We start from the raw sequence: 22454 nt of genomic DNA, 5'->3' as shown, positions 1-22454 counted from the left end.
CTCGATATAAAATATTAGCAATCGAGCTTATTCCTCGTAAACTTTATTTTTCCCTCGATCACGACTTGAATCTCGTTTCTCTTGATCTATAATATAAATTATTTCTACTCATTAGCATTTATTTGATTTCTACTTCACTTCACAATTTATGCTGTTCAAATTTCGAAATTACACTTTTACCCTAAAATTTACAGTTTTTACAATTTAGTCCCTGCTCAATTCACCCATCAATTGAACTAATTTTTTTCTCAATTAACACTTTATTTTATCATTATAAATTATTTCACAACCTTTGATATTCTCAATTTCAACACCAATATCTAATTCACAACTTTTTCACAATTAGGTCCTAAATACCATTTTCTATCAAAATGACTTAATAAAACAACCTTAATATGAAATTAGAACTTCAATTTCATAATAATTCATCATATACTACCCTTACTCAGCCAGGGTAACTTCCAATTTCACCCACCAAATCAAAAACTAATGAATTAGATGATTGGACCTAATTGTAAAAGTAACCAAAACATAAAAATTACTAAGAAATAGTAAAAATTGAACTTACATGGTGTAAAAATATGAAAAACCAGCATAGGAGACCTGGTACGGCGTTTCTGGCTGAGAAAGATGAAGAAATGTCTAGATTTTTCAATTACATCATTATTTAATTACTAACTTTTATACTATTTCCAATTTTGCCCCTTGTTCACATTGTTTTCTTGCTTATTTCATACCCAAACCGTCCAGCCATTAAACTTTGGGTCTAATTGCTCTTTAAATCCATCTCTTTAAATACTTAAGCTATTTAATCACATCTCACAATTTTACAATTAGTTCAATTTAGTCCTTTTCACCTAATTAACTACCGAAATCTTAAAATTTCTTGACGAAACTTTAATACTAACTTATTTACACTCCATAAATATTTCTAAAAATATTTATGGCTCGGTTTATGAATTCAAGGTCTCGATACCTCGTTTTAGACCCAATTTACTTATTAAATTCTTTTCTCTCTTTTTTTTACACAAAATTCACTAATTCAAAATTCTTCTAAATTCACACTTGACTCATAATTATTAATTTATTAAATTTTTAACATACTTGTCGGATTTAGTGATCTCAAATCACTGTTCCGATATCACTGAAATTTGGGCCGTTACAGCAGAACTAGTCTTAGTAAGAGTATCAGCAAGATAAAATATACTAGAATTTTTCCACTCTTCAACAAACTCCTGTGAGATAAATATCAAAGTCTAGATGGGCACCTGTGAGATGACTCAGAGCATTCAAATTTACTTTGCGAGCATCAAAGGGTCCACCAATCACTTGGGCATGCAACAGAATATTCAATTTCAAGTTTGGCAGATAATACTAAAAATTATGCCTTGTGTCTGCCTTATTTTTTTCCAAGGCTTCTTCTTTATGCTTCTCCAACTTAGCCATAGCAAGTTTACGTTGCTCGCTAATAGCTTTAATGGTTTCTTCCAAAACAACATTTTCGACTCGCATGCTTCTGATCTTTTCATGTAATTTCTAATTGACTTTTTCAAAAAGAGTGAAACGATTTTCTAACCTTTTATTTTGCTCTATCAGTCTGTTATTTTCTTCTTCCAATTGTTTGTGTAGCTCGCGAGCCCTCTCTAAAGCCCTTATGGTAGATTAGTAAACATTCGTGAATTCCATCTTTTTTACCTCCTATTTTATTCCTTCGGTGAGCCCCACACTAATCATTTCAGCCTCTATGAAAGCCACTTAAAGAGACAACACAAGTTCCTTCAATGGCGCCTTCTTCACACATTTAAACGACGCAAAAGGAAAAACATACTCCTTGGCTTCTTGAGGCCTCGACTCCTTTTATTTTTTATCCACTCCAGTAAGGCAGTAAGGAAACTTTTGCATACTTAGGTGGTCGCGCCATGAAAACAATGTCCGGGCTTCGCCACCAGTAGACATGAACTTCAACGAACCCCTAGGATGACCATGTTCAACAATCACACCAAAGGCATCTTCAGTCGATGGCCTTAGAGGAGGTGGGGACACTAGTGTAGAAAGAATCACAGGAGGGACTGTAACGATGGTTGCCACAATCCCAGATGATGTAGCACGGTCCTTCCCATTCTTTCAACGAATATCCTTCAGCAAACTACCCTCTTCTTCGCTACTTAGTACAATGTTGGTAGCCCTAGCAGTAGTCTTTTGTTTCTTTCAACTACTCCCACTTCCTTCCTTAGCAGAAGCTCTAGAAAGAGCACCTCACACATTCTACATAAAAGATCATACATTCATGAATTCACCGATCTCTCTAGAAAAGCTTGTTGATTCCCCTAAAGATTCTTCAACGACGTGAATTATGCTTGCATCACCAATAAGCCTATTATCAACACTAACAATAATCATAGGTGTGTTCGCGCTACCTTCTGGATCCCTTGCAGATTTGGAGGACCATGAGCGAGGTTTCAATTTACAAAAAGTATAAAAATAATTCTTATGCTCCTTCACTTTTCCTAAAGAAATAAGCCCCAATTCATAAATAGCTCCATATGGCCACGCGAACTCCGCGGGCAAAACTGACACAGTGTCCACACCATTTTTGTCATCAACTAGCCTCCACCTATTAGGGCTTAGATCTATAAGGCAATGGTGAAACACATTTCTAGCAGTTAGCACCTCCTTAAGCTCCAATACGCGACCTCGATGAAGCTTGGAAAATTAAGCCCAACCTACTTCGAATGTGATACCTCACTTTTGCAAGCACACACTGTTGCTAGGTATCGACCACTTAGTTGGAAAATCAAAACGAAATCCAAATTTATTCTTCACTCGTATGTATTTACCACAATTTAACTGAAGGTTGGAAGATAAGTTCGAAATGATCAACTTGCATCATTCACGAGTAAAATAAAATAAACCTAAAAATCCTTCTCAGTAACAAGCCTTGAGTTGGTACAGATGTTCAAAAACAGAAATCAATGATGCCTCTTCTCGACGACCACATTCAATGAAATAGGTGACTGCGACCCACTAGGAGAAACCAGATAACTTCCCCGGAGTTGTCCCATTCTCATCAAGAAGATGGTAGAAGAAAGGGTGGAGAGGAAGGTGAAAACCCTTCCCTAGTAGATGCAAAAGAAGCAGGAAACCTCCTTCAGTGTCAATTAATCGCCTCGAACTTTCAACAATTGAGAAGTCATAGGAAAATTTGGGTAGTTGAATTCCTCGAACGGCCAAACGACGACTCATTTCTTCATACTTGATGGTGCAAGCATACACTTTTGCCTCCACGGGAACGTTGCCTTCACGATATCGCTAGACTAAACCTAGAATGAATAGAATAAATATTTGAAAATTTTAATAAAGTTTACATCTGAATCAAGACTTCCCTTCTCAACAGCTTCTCTTCTTCAAGAATTTAAAATCCAAACGGTTCAATACTTAGGGGTAAAACCAAATCCTTTTAAAGAAATTCAAAACATGATGATTCGCATGTCCAGTAGCAAAGGCCCAATCAACTTCAGAAAATTGTACGTCTCTTTAACACATCGTAAAGCGTATACAACAATTTTAAATGAAAGGTGTGTGCAACAAGTTTCATTATTAAAAACCCCTTGCTTCGCATAGTTAAGTTATCAAAAGAGTCACTTAATAACTCTTCTTCGAACTAGGTAAGGGAAAAATTGTTATGGTGTTCACCATTATTGACCCGCTACTCAGTTACTTGACTAGGACCGACTCGATTCAATAATGATAGCCTGCATAGTTCGCTGACATTAGCTCGCACGCGATAGGTTCGCATCATCATGCAAGTGAACTCACACTTAGGAAACACATATTAATCTTAGAATAAAATACGTTTTGGCATGCATAGGGGCCTACTTAGGACGTCACATCCAGGAATCATATCATATAAATAGAGAAATTAGCTTCCTTGAGGGACAGATACACAAAAACACTCAATAAAATCCCTTTCAATTAATTTTTTAGCTTAATTCAATCAATCCGCAATAATTCACGAGTTAACACTTTTTTTTATCATTTTTGAACTGATATTCCAACTAATTCCCCATCCAAACAATCTGACCAATTGGGCAAATCCAATCCAATTCAAACAATATAAATTTCAAGTGTTATATTGTTTTGCTCCAAACATTGTTTTTCTTTTTTTTTTAAATTCCAATAATTTTTTTTGGCATAAGTATTATTCCAATGCAGGAGGATATGGGTTCAAATACGCTGAAACATAATTTAATGAGACCGTTGAGAAAAGATAGAATAGAAGAGTAATTTAATAGGTGGGAGCACTTGCTCTATATAACCAAAGATTTCAGTAGTTGAATTTAAGGGAGGGAAAAAGAAACATTAATTTGGCGGCACCTTTTCATTTCATTAAAACGGGGGGGGGGGGTGGCGGAAATGAAATGGGCCAAACAAGTTAATGGGTGCTGTTGTGTGGGACCGTTGACCAAGTCCAAAGTTAGACCATGAATGGATTTCTTTTAAAGCTCTAATCAACGATAGCTATTTATTACTTAATTAAAAATGTTTTTAATTATCTTTATTTTATTTTATTTATTGTAATATTATATTATCTTATAAAAATTTTACATTTATATAGAATAAAGTGAAATATATAAAAATAAAAATATAAAATATAATTTTATATAATTTAAAATTTATATTTATAAACAATCTAATTATATTTTACAATTAATTTTAAATAATATATCAAACAAAATTTATAATTTAAATTCCGTGCTACTTAAATTCCGTACTTCAATTTTCAATGTTTAATTTTTGGAAACGTGTGTGAGTTGCATGTGTAAAGAAGATGAAGAGTAGAGTTTAAGGGAATGTAAGCATACCAGGCTTGCAGACAGGATATCGAGATTCATTCATCAAGTTGGAGCATTTCTCTACAAGGTTGTCGCATCTTTCACAGAAAATTGCAGGAAAATCATACACCACATTAAATCCAAATCTCCACTCTTCAAGCATATATTCATTCCTTTCAGTCTGGAGTTCATCAAAACTGCTCTGACTAACCTGAACTTGAACATTCGTACCACAAGAGTTGCTAAAGTCTCTATAAGTATCCCTTTCACTTAAATCATCCGCATAAAAAGAAAGTAACTCAGGGGAGCACGGAAATATAATAGGACGTTGGGGTACGTTGGAGCAATTGTAAAACAAAGTACGGTGTCGATTTGTTGGAGGATGGGTTAAGAAAGAGTCATTTATGGTGATATTGATGGGATTTGGAAGACAACTCTTTCCCATAAATCGTTTCTAACAATACTCATTGTAAAAGTGGAGTGTTTTAAGTACATGAGTCGGTATTCGTTCCCACCAATATGTATGATAGGCTGGGGATCCTCACATTTGCTCAACACGAAGCCATCTTGGTGACAGAGTTGAGGCCTATCATCCTTGGAAAAAGGAAACATGAGGTTGTGTATGTCTCCACAGCTAAAAGCATCAAAGCATTGGGCAAAATTTTCATCATCTTGGCTATATAATAGTGGGATAAGGAAGAAGATGGTTAAGAAGAAGGTGAAGATGGAAATGGCAAGAGTTGAAAGGCACAGTTGATAATGCATTCTTGAAGTTTTTGAAGAGACATGAATTGGTATACGATATATATGTTTGTTGATTAAAGTAATAAAAGTAGACGACGTGTTATCTTTTTTTGTATATCAATACGTAAATGTAGGACTTTTCCATGGAAGAGAAAGGAAGGCATAGCGATGGCTGTTGTTGACTTTGACCTAGGCTATGGTGGATTGATAAACGCGATGCAGTAATTCTAAGACGAGAAATGTCATCCCTGGAGATTAGAAACCAGCTGTATAATGGAGGCTTCCTATTATATCATCATATTACGTCTTACAATCAAACTAAAGACAAGAGGAGTAGAGCTTTCAAATGGGTTTATGCGAGCCTCCACGAGAAGAAAAACATTACCTCAAGCAATACTAATAACCCATTGCAAGTGCCAAGATAGAAAATCATTATATCAAGCAGTTAATGAACTTTGCTATGCTTCTCTAAATAGTTGAATAGATAAATAGTTTAAGAAGAAGCAAACATACCAGAAACCACACAGGATTTAGAGCAAGGGTGGTCGGGGCAAAAGCATAAGAAATCAAGCGATGAACTATTAGATCCACATACTCCACCTGAATTCCTGCATGCCAAACATGAAATCATGTCCTTTTGATACATTACTTCAAACCCTTTATTCCAAGCACCCACTATATTGTCAGGTTCATTCCAGAGTTCATCAAATTCGCTTTGATTAACCGGAACTATGATACTGGTGTCACAATCCGTGAGCTCCGAACGGTGAAGTCTGGACAATGATTCATCCAGGTAATAGGCATAGGTGTTGCCGTTGGATGTAGTAGTACCGCAATTAAATCTATGTTGGAAAGGTATATCATCTTCAAGAGGGCAGCCGTAGAATATAGTGAGATTTCGAATGGTTGCAGCAAAATCAAAGAGGTTGTGGTTTAATGAGATGTTATGGAATTGTTGAGGACAAGGATCTTCCCAGGTATCAACAGGTGCAATGGTCATCAGGGGAGGACGACTGATGTTCAATACATGAAATCTCTGGGTTTTAATGGTGATGACAGGGGACTGATTTTGTTGGCAAATGAGCTCGAACCCGTGATGACCGCAGTAACTAGGGCGCAGAGGAGGGCTCCAGAAAGGGTATCCGATGCCTTGTAAAGTACCACAATTGAATGTCTAATTGCATTCCAAGAACAGGCCGTGGTCATCGGAATAAGCTACGGGGAGAACAAGTAAGATGAAGAAGAAGAGATAGGTGTCCATTAATGGAAGATGATGAGAGTGAGAACAAGTGGAGAAATGAAGGATGAATTATTGGCAAGTAAAGAATGATAAAGAAACCATATTGAAAGAGAGGAGCAAATTAGCAGCATTGGGTAATATGATAGAAACAGGGGCATGGGGTAGGGCTGCTTGTATTGACAAACAAAGGCAAAAGCATCTCGGAGGAGTGATAGATGATAGAGACGGCTGAGCAATTCCCATTTTCTTTTTGTCTAGAAATTTTTAAGGTGGGAGAGTCGGAACTGATACAATATATTAATAAAGCAAACATTTCTTCTAATAAAATTACAATCTTAATTTACGAAACCATTTTTTATTTTTGAAAAATATGAGTGGATTTTAAAAATAAAAATAAAGTTGTTACCAATCTTTTTGTTTGAGTGTGATTGGATCAACTTATAAAACACTTTGTTTTATTTAAAATATTAATTTTGGCCTATGAAATAATAGAAAATAGGTTCAGGAGTTGATTACATACAATGAAGGATTAGCACCCTCGTCACGCCCAAAATTGATACCAATTGATTAATTAATGTCCTAACGTTAAAAATTTGAAAAAATGTTAAAATATGATCCCTTTAAAAATGCGCGAACAACTCGATTTGGATTTTAAGATTCTCTTTTTCCGAAAGAACAAAATATCACATCCAATATGTTAGGATACGACATTTTAAACCCTCGAAACCAAGATCATCTCATGGTTTACAAAACTCATTCCTCAAAAACAAAAAGGATATTCAATTATTTGGTCAAATAAAAAATCAACACCCAGCACGTTGGGGCACTATTTTCCGAATTTTCAAACACAAAATATTGTCGTGTTTTTTTAATTTAAGAAAGCACAGACGAAATTTTAAAAGGATACTTAGTTATTTGGTCAAGCAGAAAATCGAAACCCAACTCGTTAGGGTACGATTTCTCGAATTTCCAAACACGAAATATTGCTTTATTTTGAGAAGTTTTCGAATAAGCAATTATAAAACTGGCTCAAAATATATTCGTTTAGTTTACTTAAGGATAGAAGGCAATCGATATTGGGCGAAAATTGGAATTCAAAACCTAATGTAATAATAAGAAACATACAAGCATAGTATTGAGCATGAAATAAAAATACCTAGCAATAATATTACATGAATGATAAAAAATAAAAAAAAAACACAAAGGAACAAATTAGGGTACATATAATGACAACCCATCATATACTATACAAATACTAATATTAATAACTGAAGGCTAATGAATTAAAAGCCAATTTAAAAGAAATTCCAAGCAAATTATACAAATGAAATATAACAAATTTTAAAATAAAATAATATGAATAAAAGAAAATTTGAAAACATCACTATACAAACAGTACAAAAAATTTTAAAACAAGTAATAGATATAAAAGTTTAAAATAGGTAAAAAGATAAAAATAAATAATATATTAAATAGTAATATACAAATAAATTTTAAAATAAATATTATAAGGTAAGTAATATACAAAATAATACATACGTCAATCTACATAAATAATATACGTAAAATAAAAACTCAATATAAATAATTGATACATGAAAATACAAATGTATAAAAGTATTTGAAATAAACAAAAATATATGATAAAATAGAGTATTTATAGGAAATAAATTATATATAAATAGATTTTTAAAGAAAACATATATGTAAGATAGTATATCATCAATAATATATACATAGAATAAGAAAATAATTTTAAGCTAAATTATGTGTAAATATATAAAATGTATAAGAATATTTAAATTAAATATCACATAAATCTTTAAAGTATAGAAATATATAAAAAAAGAATCTAAAATAAGTAAACTTGAAAAATAATATAAAAATATATAAAAGTAAGTAACAAAAACACTAAAACAATGCGAGATCAAACGAAAAAAATAAAAATGTTAAAACAAATTCTTTTAACGATAAATAATGAATATATTATAAAGAATAAAACACATAAACTATTATTTAAAAAAAACAGACTCAATTGAAATAAAAACCAAAATCAAAGGAATGATTTACAAACAAATAAAGTTATTAAACAAAATCAAGGATCAAAATAAAGTGCGTGAAAACACACGATGATTAAAAATGCAAATGCCCCAAATCTCCAAAACGCAGTGTTTAAACGCGGACTAATTTGAAACAATGCTCAACTTTCAGACTAATAAGAATAAGAAAATTGAAATAGGGCACAATCATATGACTGCGCACAAGAAAGGGACTAATCGTGCAGACATCCCGTTTAAGCAAAACGTGCGGATCCTCATGGGTATCGAGTCGGGTTGCCTTATACGGCACCGTTTTGGAGCCACTGAAACAACCCTAAATGGTGCCGTTTCAAATACATTATAAAACCAAAAATAAACCCTAAAATTAACACTTAGTCATTTAAAAGCAGAAATAAAAAAAAACTAAACACCCTTTTTCACTCCCATAAGAGCCTTGTTCAAGGGTTTGGCATTTTCAACCACAACGAATAAAAAAGAAAGGGCTCTCTACTGGATTTGATTTTGACGAAGGAGAGACTCCGACGACATATAACAGTTTAGGTACCCCTCTTTTATCCCTTTCTTTTTATTTTCTTCTTTGCTAATGAATTTTAAAAAATAAAAAAAAAACAAAAGAAAACAGAAAGAAAAAAAACCACGAGATGTTGAGTCTAATCGAAAAAAGAGAATCACCTCTCCGAAAATTTTCCTTTGCACTAGATTACTTTTATTTTTCTAAAGAACGGTATTTATATACATGGGGTTTACTAAAAATAGCCTAACTGATTTAATAAAATAAAAATAAATAAAAATAAAATAATATCTTCCTATTTTTGGCTTTTACAAAGTCAACAAAATTTAATAACTCATTCACTTTCTCCATCTTTTTAATTTGGCCATAATTTAATAATTGTCTTTCAATTTGACCCTTTTTAACTGTTTTCGATCGATTACATCATTTGGCTTTATTTATTCAGTTATTATTTTTTGGGGGGAGCCCAAGTCAAAATTAGCCTATTACATTAATAATATTATTTTTAAAGTTTGAATTTATATCTTTTATATGAAAATGTAATTTACTTGGTCGGCGTAAGATAGTTGGAAAATAGTTAAAAAGGAATAAGATACAAAAGGAAGATGGTGAAACGAAGTAGAAGAACGCATCCATGAAACAATTTATTTTTTAATGTTTAATTTTACTATGTAGTTTAAAATATATTTAAAATTTTAAATTAATTTATATTTTATCTATCATTATATTAAATTATTTAAATATTACTTACAAATATTATTATAGTAAATATTTAAATATCATTTATTATTATATTTAATTTTTTTTAAAATATTTCATGTATCATTAAATTTATAAATAATTTATTGTCAACTTAAATAGTATTAAAAATGTATATTTCATAAAATATTTAAAATTATTTATTTTTTAAGTTCTGATATAATGTCTAAAACGGACAATTTAACATTTAACTATAATTTTTTACAGTTATGTCAAACACTTGAAATTAATAAATCATACTTTTTTAAGTACTTTTCAAAAATAATTTTTTCTTAATCAAGCTCTTCAAAAGTATTTTTCAACTGCAACGACAATATCAAAGTCCAACTTATTTGGTGAAATTATAATGAAAATACCTTATTAAAAGAAAAGTGATTTAGGATAGATATTAATTTTGTATTTAACCCTAATTAAAAGGTCATCTTACTCAGGAACGAAGCCAGAAAATTATTTTAAAGGAGCCGGATGAAATTTGAATTTTTTATAGTTTATATTTTTATAATTTATAAAAAATTAAATTAAATTTTTATAATTTTAAAAAAGGTCAAAGTATAATTTTACTTTAATAATTTAAAATTTTTAAAAAATTTAAACAACCGAGGACATGCCAGGCCCTGAATACGCCCCTGACGCTACTAATCTTGTAGCAGTAAGCTCGTGATAAAATATTGAGTATTGACCCGTTTCAGCGTAGCATTCACTCTATGGGCAGAAGAAAAAAAGAAAGAAAGAAGATAAATGGCTATTGACCATGACTTGCACAAAAAAACATTTGAGCCAAGTGACCAGGTATTGATAGATAGTTACTTAGACAAAAATATCCTCTTAATATGAAATTTTTTACTTAAAATAAGTTAATGAACATGTAATTAATATACTAAATAAACAAATGAAGTTGGGATGTTAAATAATATATATTATTGTTTTTTTTTCCTTTTCTGATATTATCTAAATATTGTCTTATCTTCTATTGGTTTGTATTTGATCAAATATTAGGTACTAAAAAAAAAAACAAACAAACAAACAGAAACAACGCTGAGTAAAAGATTGAATGGAGTTTTTTCATGATGCTGAAAGAGTTAAAAGAAGCAGGGCATACCATGAGCATGTTGGCATTTAAGTCGATGAGGACGATCACGACAATAGCAGAGTAATACTGAGTGTAGACTTTCGTTAGATCCACATCTTCCGCCAGAATGCCTGCATAGTTTGCAATATACTCCGTATGAAAAGTATCTCATGTCAAACGGTTCTATTAAACTTTCATTCACAGCGCTGGTTCCGCTCATCAGATTATCAAAAGCCTTTTTCCCAACAGGAATTTCAACTTTTTCACTGCTTTCATCGCAGTCATTTTCATCCTCCTTAAATAACACAGGGAACATTTCTCTTCCACCCTTTCTGCAACTGAAACTATAATTCGAACCTCCCCTGCTTCGGCAGTCGTATAACAGAATAATGTTCTCAGCGGTTTCGGAATAATTAAAAAGATTAGTTATCAAAATCTGCTGAGGACAAGTACTGTTTAACTCCACTCGTTTGATTGTCAATGAATCACGAGACTGATTGAGACGCAACACTTGGAAGTGTTGGGAAGCGAGGGTCATAACAGTGGGCTGATTCTGCATGCACTTTAGCTTAAACCCTTCATCACCGTAACCGCAGTAGGAAGGTCGATATTGTTGATCGGTCCAGAAAGAATATGAAATATTAGGAAGGTTTCCACAATCAAATGGAGCGCATGAAATAAAGTGGATATCATCATCGTGAGCATAAGATAGTTGGAAAATAGTTATAAAAGGAATAAGATAGAAAAGGAAGAGAAGGCATCCATGCCTAGTGGAAGTTGATCAAAATATAGTTATGGAATAAATTAAAGTGGAAGTTTTGTAATCATATTAATTATATTAAATAATTACAAAGCTAAGATACAAGGAAATTTAAGTAATTTGCAGACAAGATTGGATTTGGTTGTAGTTTGTAGGAAAGTTACATGACTGTATTTTTCATGAGATGGAAATAAAGAAACAAAAACCTACGAGACTGCTGAACTTTACTTTCTAAAAGATTTTTGTATTTGTGGTCGCCGTGGTACATCTTGATATTCAGTGTTGTGGTGGCTAATAAAGGGACGATGAAAAAAACAAATTAGGGTTTGTAATAAAAATGTAATTTTTAAAGAATAAATTAAATTTTATTATTTTAAGGGGTTAAAGTGTAATTTTATATTTATTAATTTAAAATTTTAAAATTTTTAAAAGGTCAAAATGGAAAAGTTTCCATTTTAGGGGGACCGAGGCCAACCCCTTCTCGTCCCTGGAATAGGGTTACGAGCATTACCGTACGATCGAGACTATTTAAACTTTATATCATTCAATAATTTAATCACATGATAAACATCTCATACACATGCATATTTTCCCTAAATCGAACCCTTGAGGTCCTAAAATATCTTAGAAGTAAATCAGGACCAATTTGAAACAATTTAGAAAGCTTAGGAAAAACATGCAAAATTTACAAAATAGGGGTCACACGGCCATGTGTCTCACACGGCTGAGATACACGCTTGTGTCTCAGGCCGTGTATCCTTTGAACCAAAGACACACAGCCGTGTTCTAGTTTAACACACCCTAATCCCAAACCATCACCAGAATAGGGTTATGAGGCATTACTAGACTTATACACTAGCATTTATACAAAACCGAGTCATAAATTTGCATTCCAATTCAGATCCTTTCAAATTTCACCATAAAGTCCCTAATATGGGCCTACGAGGCCCAATACATGCTTTAGAAGTGATTCGGGACTAAACTAACAACTTTGGAAATTTTTCCTTAAAGATAGGGGCACACGCCTGTGTGGCCTGGGACATGGCTGTGTGGCCAGCCTGTGGGATTCCCATGGCCGTAGGGCTAGGCCGTGGGCAGATCTGACTTGCACACGTGGGCGTGGAAACAACCCGTGTGACATAAACAGAGAGCCACACGGCCTGAGCACACGCCCATGTGACTTGGCCGTGTGAAAACATGATTTTTGACTATTTTTAAGCTATTTTCACAAGCTAAACACATCTAATTCATACCCAAACATTTACTAATAGTTCTTAAATCAGATATCATTCATTATGTCATTCAAACTTAGCAAATATTCATTCATTCACTTCAATACCTCTTAAGAATTATGTACCACAATTCATAACAAAATTATATTACATTATCATACTAGTCAAACTCATATAAGTTTAACTTCCAAAATATGCATATTTCATACCATACTTCAACAACTTTCATGCTTATTCACTATCATGTACAAAATAACACCTTAACAACCTAGGTACATGCCATTTTACCAAAAGAAAAGTATTCACCACTTTAAATCCCGGATTGGCTTGGATGCTGAGCCCTTAGCTTTCTTTCGTACCTAGTCCTGTGTACTGAAACATACCGTACGCTGAGTATACACTCAGTGGTATTTCTATAAACTAATACTTAAAACAATAATAAGCTATGAATATACATTGTAACTTAAACTTTTTACTTTCATAATCTTAATAGCTTCACCCATTACGTTCATTTTACATCTCTTCTCTGTAGTTAAGCAATTCATATATATTTATATTTCATGTCTTTTGATAACGTAAACATTTGTAAATCAATCACAGTCACTTAATCAATATCAGACAGTCTTCAGTACTTTCATTTACCCCTATTGACATAACTCGGACCTAAATGGATACGCGGATCCAACCCACACACCGAGGATAATATACAGTGTTTCATCGGTCGAAACCGGAATACACCGTAGGGTAACAGTAACAGTAACAGTCATAGTCAGGTACGAAGTACCTCTTCGGAACAAATCCAGAACAGTCACAGTAGTCGACACATATAGCGTCTCATCGACACACAGTCGGAATATCCCTAAACACTTCCAATCCTATGGCATGCCAATTGTATCCGACTAGCCCGAAACTGTTAATAGGGTATTCAAATCGTTTCATTTCAATATAGAAGTAGTAACAGTTTCCATCATATCATTCATTATACATTCTAACTATTAAAAATAACAATTACATTGTATTAAATCATTAAGCATAGTTTATAGAAATACAAACCAAAATTCTCGGGTTTATTCGATATCCTCGTTTATTTTCTCCTTTCCCTTTTTCGATGACGTTTTCGGTGCTACGTTGGCTACATAAAATTTAACATTTAAAATAATCAATATATATTATTTAATAACATACTCTTTAATTTCCATGTAACTTTTACTATATTTCCAATTAGGTCCTACCACCATAACCATTCTTTTTCTTCAAATAACCTTATAAATTTCATTTTATACCTTCTTTAAACAAGTTTCAACTCTTAATATTCAATATAAAACATCAATTCTACAATTTAAACAATTTAATCCCTACTATAACAAAACTTATATCTCTCTTTACAATTTAATCATTCTCCCACTTCTAACTTGAATTCCTATCAATTAAACCCATAATTCTTCAATTTATACAACTTAATAAACATCTAAAATTTCACTATCTTCCTAAATTTCAACATAATTCAAGTAGCGCTTTGTTCTAGGATTCTAAAAAAATCAAATTTATAAGAAAATGGATCAAATTTACTTACCAATTAAGCTTGAAACTCTAAAACCCTAAATTTTCCTTTTCTTTTTCTTTCTCTTTTTTTTCTCTCTTTCCCTACTATTCGTGCCCTTCTTTTTCCCTTTTCTTTATGTTTTTATTTCTTTTATTTATTATAACTATTATATTATTATATTTTAAATTATAATTATTATTTCTTAGATAATAAGTAAATACTTATTTATACATACATTTGTACCAATCAAAGTAATGCAAATGTACTTATACATACCACACACTTGTCACATAAGGCTTATTTACTAATTTAATCCCTTGACTTTTCTATAGTTTATAATTAAACTTTTACCCTATATTCAATCTAGTCCTTTCACTAAATTAGCTTTAATTCAAGCTAATTCACTTAACCAAAGTCTAATTAACTACACTACTAGCTTCGTAAATATTTCTAATAAATATTTATGAATTCATTTTGCGGAAATTATGACCAAAAATTTAAATTTTGGATACCCGTAAATTTTTGGTCATTACATCCAGCCGGTGTCTTTACCCGTGCAACTCTCTAAGTAAGGTCACACAGCCGTGTGTCAAGCCGTGTGACTCTTTCAGTTGCCTCACACGCCCATGTCTCAGGTCGTGTAGACCCAAATTTACCTAAAACCAAGTCATTTCAAATTCATTACATGCATAACCATTCATCCTATTTTAGCACACTTTAAAAGAGACCTAAACAACATCCAAACACACACAAACATGTCATTTTAGCACCACAATTGTAACATCTCAAAATAGGGCCTAGTCGGAATAGTGGTTTTGGGACCACAAATTCGACGTTGAAATGTTTATTTATGATTATTATGAGGTCTAGAATATGAGTATATGCATGTGTTAAAGTTTCATGAAGAAATTCTATGAGTAAGGTGTCCAATTGGAAATTAAAGACCAAATTGAATAAAGTGCAAAACTTGGATTCTAAAAGAAATTTGTATGAAATTGCTTTAGATTATTAATTAGAAGTCCTTAAAGAGAAATTTTCTTAATTTCTAAGTTTTTGGACAAAAATGGGCGTTGTATGGATAAAATTTGGAAGAAAGGGTTTAAAGGCATTTTGGTCATTTGGCTAATTAATGAAATAAAAAGGGAAAATAAGCCAAAACTTAGCTCATCTTCTCCACCTTGCTGCCGAAATTTGAGAGCCACCATAGCTAGGGTTTCTTCACTTTTCTAACTCAATAGTAAGTGCTCCCAAGCCTCGTTTTTAATGTTCTTCATATTTTTGAAATCCTGGTAACTTACTCTCTCCATTTCTACCTGTATTTTGAGTTAGGGTTCATGTATGTAAAGTGACCCATGTGTGACATGTTTATTATTTGATTATTTATGGAGGAATATGAGAGTTGGATGTGTGTTAAACATCTTTTTCTAGGTGATTTTCATGAAAAAAACCTAAAAGGACCTTTTTGCAAAAGGTGTAAAATATGTTGTAGAAATGTGAAATAATGGAAAAATATGGGCAACATAAGAGGAAAGAACATTCGGCTAGGCTTGGGTAATGTAGAAAATTAATGCATTTCATCATAGAGCCTAGGGACTAAATTGTAAATAATGTGAAAGGTTAGGGGCAAAACGGTTATTTTGTCTAGGGGTGAAATTTAGACTCAAAAAGAATAATGTGAGGTATTAATGATTCATTTTTATTGTTATAAACCCCGAGGAACAAATTTCAGAGGTTGATCGAGGAAAACGAAAGGTTTCGAAATAACCAAGACATAAAACCGAAACAGATACCAAGTAAGTTCGAATAACTTTAAGTAAATTATTAATATGTCTAGTTACATGTGTTATGAATGTATGATAATTGGTTATAATGATGGCATGAAAATCCATGAAGTATGTTAATAATAATGAAATGATAATAAATGTCCCGGTTGAAGTCAAAAAGGGAAATTCGATGGATAAACCATGGCTTACATGATTTGAGATCCTACATGTTTTACAGAAAAAGATTTAGCTCAGACGGGTAATCCATTGATCTCAAATATAGGAAGGATCTAGCCCAGATGGGTGTTCCTTGAGTGATTAAGCCTCCCGAAGAATATGTGTGCATTGTGGATTTAGCCCGGACGGCTAATCCAACTAGAGTCTGAATTTAGCCTGGAATGGTAATTCAGATCCGAGCTCATTACGGGTGTTTGTCGTTGCAAGGGATTTAGCCTGGACTGGTAATCTCGACATCACCCTATGAGTTTACATTGTGGGGGATTTAGCCTGGACTGGTAATCCTGGCGTATGATGTGAGGTTCTTGGGAGTGCATACTTGAGATGATCGCTCTTATGACTTGACGGTAAATGAATAATCCATCGAGACTTTCGAGAAACTTAGCGGGATTAACATGAGATATAAAAATGAAATGTTGAATGATGAGCTTATCTAAAACAAATTACATGGTGCATTGTTATGAGACTAACTTGTTGATTGAGTGCATGTGATAGGGAAACTATTTCATGCTTGTTGGTTTTATTGCCTAATATGGATGCATGCTAATTAATCGGTAAGTTTACTTTCCAGTTATTCGGGCTTACTAAGCATGCAAATGCTTACCCCTCTCTTTTCCCTGTTTTACAGAGCTAGTGGGCTTGCGAAGATTGGGAGATGGTTGGAGAGTCAACACACTATCATCTTGTCTAGCTTTGGTATATAGATACTCTTATTTCATTCAATGGCATGTATAAGCCTTTTGTTATTTTGTTATATGTGTCATTTGATTAGCCAATATGAAGGCTTATAAAAGTATACATATTCACTTGTATATGGCCATGGAAATTGGCTCATGTTGGTGTAGGTTATGACCTACCAAAGTGTGCATGTTATATTCCAATGTTCTTGTGATGATTAAATATGGTGTATTACAATTAGTCATATGTAGCATGACCAAATCACAAGGGGTGGTTAGGCCACAATTTTGGCAATGAGTTAAGATAATGAGCCAATCTTAATTGAGTCACAAGTCATGGAAATCCTTAAGATAAAAGGGACAACCTAGCATGTATAAAAACCGATGAGATGAGGTTTACATGCAATGAGGTATATTAAGGTCATTTAAGAGTATAATTAGACCATGTTAAGTGTTATTGAAAACTATGAGCGGATATGGTTATTACAGGGTGGCTAAGGCTTGGAAAATAGCCTAACAAGGTCCACACGGGTGGACACGCGGGCGTTTGTCTAGGCCGTATGTGACACATGGATTGCCCCATGGGAGTGTGAAAAGGCCGTGTGTCCTCTGCACCTAAAAATATTAAGTCCGAATGCATGGTAGTAAACACACGGGTAGAGACATGACCGTGTGTCTCAAACGTGTGGAGCGCACGGCCTAGCACACGGGCCTGTGTCTTGGCCCTGTGCCCCTAAATGCATGCTGACGTCATAAACAGAATGCTAGAGTTTTTAGACACGGGCAACCGCACGGGCTTGTCTAGGCCGTGTGAAGGACATGGGCCAGGGACATGGGCTTGTGCTTCACCATGTGAAAACCCTTGTAAGTTCGAAATAGAAAACAAATTCAATTAATTCCATACGGGTAGGGGACACAGGCATGTGCATTGCCTCTACATGGGCGTGTGAGGCTTAACTTAGAAAATTTTTCAAGAACTTTCTCAGGTCCTCAGTTTAGTCTCAGACCTTTCTCAATGTATGTTTTGGGCCCCATAGGCCTATAATAGGGACAGTAAGATGTTGTTTGATTGGGTTCAAATTGGAAAGAAATTTTATAACCTGTATTTCCCGAAAATGTTCGAGTCCATGTCTGGTAACGCCTCGTACTTGATCCCGGTCTCGGGTACGGGTAAGGGGTGTTATAATAATTATAACAACACAACATTTACCAAAACAAGTGAACATTACCTAATTCTATGCATAAAGACTTTATTCTATTATGTGCCTAAAACATATCATAATTGACCATTTAAGACAACATCTTATATCAAAATGCCATACACAACAATTCACAAAAGTGACCAAAATGACTTATCTAAACAAGCATTATAAGTCCATCAAGCATTATTAATCATTAAGATACAACATACTAAAATACCATGTACATATTCACAAAATGCTACTACAAAATATCTATACAACTATCTATAAACAAAATATTTTAATCAATTAATACCCCCTAGGTACATGGGAAAAACACAAATGAGAACATCACCGACGTTGAGTACGAGATTCTTGTAGGATGCTGATTCTGAATTTACTATATACCTAACTTGTAAACATGAAAACCGATCCATATGAATTTGGTTTCACTTATTTGAATAACCACAAAGACATGTAAAGCATTTGAACTTAATTCACAACTTAATAATCTATTTCAACTAATATAACATATCTTTCAAAGAATATATATAATTCTTTCTTAGTAATATCTATAACCAACCTTTTTCAATGGTTCACACAATCATGCTATAAAGTCCAATTGACACATGGCACTCGGTACCTAGCAGATAGACCACAAAAGAGTTTGGGCCTAGTGCTAGTCGAATGAACTGACAAATGTATGCACAGCACTAGTCAAATAAACTGACGAAAGTTGTGCTCAACGCTAGTCGGGTAAACCGACAAATAATTTGTGAGCCCAGCTCTAGTTGGATATACCAATAGTATTTGCGTCCGGCGCTGGTCGGATAAACCGACGAATAAATAGTGAGCCCAGCTCTAGTTGGATTTACTAACAATATTTGCGCCTAGCACTAGTTGGATAAACCAATGATTAAACAGTTATTTATGTTCACAATTTCCTCATTCATTAATTAACATCATCATTAAAATACACACATAAGATTTTATATCAAACATTTAAGTAACATCTAATTACCTATTAAATAAATGGATAATAAAAACATTAAGTTCGAGACAATGAACTTACCTTTGCAAAACAGTCGTAATAGTGAGGCCGATAACTACTCCGTTACTTTAGTTTTTCCATAGTCCACGTCTGATCGATTCGTTCCTTGATCTATGTTTACAATTTCATTCAATCAATATTATTCCATAGCTTAAATAAATGTATTTATACAATTAAATCCTTCCACTATCGATTACAAAAGTTATTCCAAATCTTTATCACTTGTGCAATCTAGGCACCAACACTACTATAAAATTTGACCACATTCAATTATTAACATCAAAATTTAACTTAATCACGTCTTCATTACATTTCTATATCTAACCAATATATATACAGTTCATTAAAAAAATCCCTAAATTCTTGAAATTAATAAATTAACACCATGCTAGTTAAATTTATAGTATTTAACTCCTTAAAAATTAATATTAACAAAAAAACAATATAAAAATATTTTTAATTACTCATTCAACTTAGTAATTCAACTCAAATTTCCAACACAAAGAACAACCTCTAAAACATTCTCAAAACTTAACTTAAATAAACAATTTAACCCCCAGTTCTACCAAACAATTTCAAAAACTCAACTATCACAAAGATGACATTTTCCACCACATTAACAACTCCAAAAATTTCAACATGGGCAATTTAGCTTATGATCTCAAGACTCCAAAAACATAAAATTCATGTAAAATGAACTAAGTTTACTAACCAATTGGAGCTTCAAAGCTAAAAAAAACAATGGTAGAATGAGGTTATTGATAAACCGTAATTTATACATATTTTTACCCCATGCTTAATGCATTTTATGGATGAGTTTCCATTAGAATTGGTGAATTTGATGCTCCTAATGCCTTAATTTCATGTTTCATACTTAGGAGAGCATAGGAGAGCGAAAGGAACGAGAAACGGGCCAAAAATAAAGAAAATGGGCCAAAGTACGAAACCAACACAGGCTGGGCCTCCTCACACGGGCAAACCACACGGCCGTGTCAATTTGGCAGGCTCACAGCCTAAAGTAATCGAATATGAGCGTGTGCCACGGGCGTGTCCCTGCTAAGCCCAAGTTAAGTCCAATTCGGAAAAGGCGACTTTGGAGGGTTTTTAGGCATTCCAAAGCCTATAAATACACCTTAGAGGAGCAAGGAAGGGGAGACGGAGAATAGGGAGTAAGGAATTACTCCAAGGAGGCCGATTGATCCATCTCGGAAGCCGAATTCATCATCAAGACTGAAGATCTCTCCTCAATTTCCCTTGAGGAGTTTTGGGTTTTCTTTATGTTTTGTATTCTTTATTCTTCTGAGATGTTTTCCTATTTAGTTATGAACTAAACCCCTAAATACCTAAAGGGAATGAAACCTAAGACGAATCTTGTTATTATTTTCTGAATCGTATGATAAATATTTAACTTGTTCTTAATTATATGTTCTTAATTCTTGTTTTGATATCCCAGGATACTGATTCAAGACACGCTCTTATTCAGAGGAGGAATAGACCCTGACTAAGAGTATATTTGTCATAATTAAGTGGAGTTGATTGCGCGCCTAGAAATAGGGTGACAAGATTTTGCCGGATTAGGGTGAAACCTAATAAGGGGATTCATAGATTGAGTTAATGCAACCCTAGAGTGTTAATTAGAGAAAAGTCCCGGTTATTCAATCTAGGGATTAGTCGTTATTAGTCTTGAATAGGGATAATAACATAACTTAGGGATCTCTACAGAACAAGTTAAATGAATAAATTGTCCGATTCGGAGCTAGAATAACAAGTAAAGTCTAGGTGCACTTTTCCTTAGGTATTATCTCAAGTCAATTGTTTTACCAAAAGCAATTCCCAATTCTGTTCTCTGTGCGATCTTAGTTTTAATAATTAGTTTAATAAACAAACCCTTTTTATTCTTAGGCTAGATAATAAAAAGATAGTTATTACTGGTACTTTTGGTTCCCTTGGGTATGATATCCCGATCTTGCCATTACTATACTGTTGTTCGATAGGTGCGCTTGCCTTTTTGTCGTGATAATAGTTAGTCTAGGTTTGATCTTCATTATAAATATTTATTACTTGTTACGGATCACGCAATCAAGTTTTTGGCGCCGTTGCTAGGGAACTGAAATATTAGGAACACTAAATTTTTATTACTTTAGCCAATTATTTTTCTTGCAAATTTTATTTTATTTTATTTATTAATTTACTTTCTCTTTCTTGGCAGGTTTTTATAGTTTATGACTAGAAGAAACCCGTCAGGACTACTACTTTTTGACAAAGAAATCAATCGCACAATTCACAGAAATCAAAGAGAGATAAGGCGCAGCTTACGATACATGAAAAACGAGCAAGAAGATGAAACTCAACCCCCAACCGAAGAGATGGCTGAAAACTAAAACAATCAGCTACCTTCTGCAATTGCTACTAATCAAAATCCTGCTCCATATACTATGTATGACTATGCTAAACCCTCTTTAACAGGAACTGAGTCTAGTATAGTTAGACCTGCTATTGCTGCGAGTAATTTCGAACTAAAACCTAACACCATTCAGATGATACAACAGTTTATTTAGTTTGATGGTTTGCAGGATAAGGATCCCAACACGCACTTGGCGAATTTTCTTGAATTTTGCGATACATTAAAAATCAATGGCGTTTCTAATAATGCCATTCGTCTTAAGTTATTTCCTTTTTCACTGAGAAACAAAGCTAAACAGTGGTTGAACTCATTACCACGAGGGTCAATTACTACTTGGGAACAAATGACCGAGAAATTTTTACTAAAATATTTTTCGCCGGCTAAAACGGCT

The 22454-nt window shown here is 33.3% G+C and overlaps 1 protein-coding gene across 3 annotated transcripts; it reads right to left on the bottom strand.

The window, feature by feature from the left end:
• Positions 1–7082, bottom strand: LOC107888773 (LEAF RUST 10 DISEASE-RESISTANCE LOCUS RECEPTOR-LIKE PROTEIN KINASE-like 1.2). 3 transcript variants are annotated; one of them, XM_041077664.1, is made up of 3 exons: positions 6090–7082; positions 4863–5048; positions 1–86 (listed from the first exon to the last, which is right to left on the bottom strand). In XM_041077664.1, the coding sequence occupies exons 1-3, from the start codon at positions 6574–6576 to the stop codon at positions 28–30; spliced, it is 732 nt and encodes a 243-aa protein (XP_040933598.1). In that variant the 5' UTR covers positions 6577–7082; the 3' UTR covers positions 1–27. The 3 variants fall into 3 exon arrangements, with proteins under 3 accessions (XP_040933598.1, XP_040933599.1, XP_016668464.1); XM_041077665.1 differs by lacking the exon at positions 4863–5048 and adding an exon at positions 569–621 and having other exon boundaries at positions 6090–7055; XM_016812975.2 differs by lacking the exon at positions 1–86 and adding an exon at positions 2787–3320 and having other exon boundaries at positions 6090–7057.
• Positions 7083–22454: the final 15372 nt, after the last annotated feature.

Source organism: Gossypium hirsutum, chromosome A09 (genome assembly GCF_007990345.1).
Source record: "Gossypium hirsutum isolate 1008001.06 chromosome A09, Gossypium_hirsutum_v2.1, whole genome shotgun sequence".
In the NCBI taxonomy this organism is placed as follows: domain Eukaryota; kingdom Viridiplantae; phylum Streptophyta; class Magnoliopsida; order Malvales; family Malvaceae; genus Gossypium; species Gossypium hirsutum.
This window is presented reverse-complemented; position numbering and strand designations above follow the sequence as displayed.

What these genes read in the sequence shown, in the direction of transcription:
- LOC107888773 (XM_041077664.1), bottom strand. Translation starts at nt 6,576, where the DNA reads ATGACCATTGCACCTGTTGATACCTGGGAAGATCCTTGTCCTCAACAA. An exon ending in TAAATCCTGTGTGGTTTCTG is followed by an intron (nt 5,049 to 6,089) that starts GTATGTTTGCTT and finishes CGAATGTTCAAG; the next exon opens with TTCAGGTTAGTCAGAGCAGT. An exon ending in ATATCCTGTCTGCAAGCCTG is followed by an intron (nt 87 to 4,862) that starts GTATGCTTACAT and finishes TTTATATTATAG; the next exon opens with ATCAAGAGAAACGAGATTCA.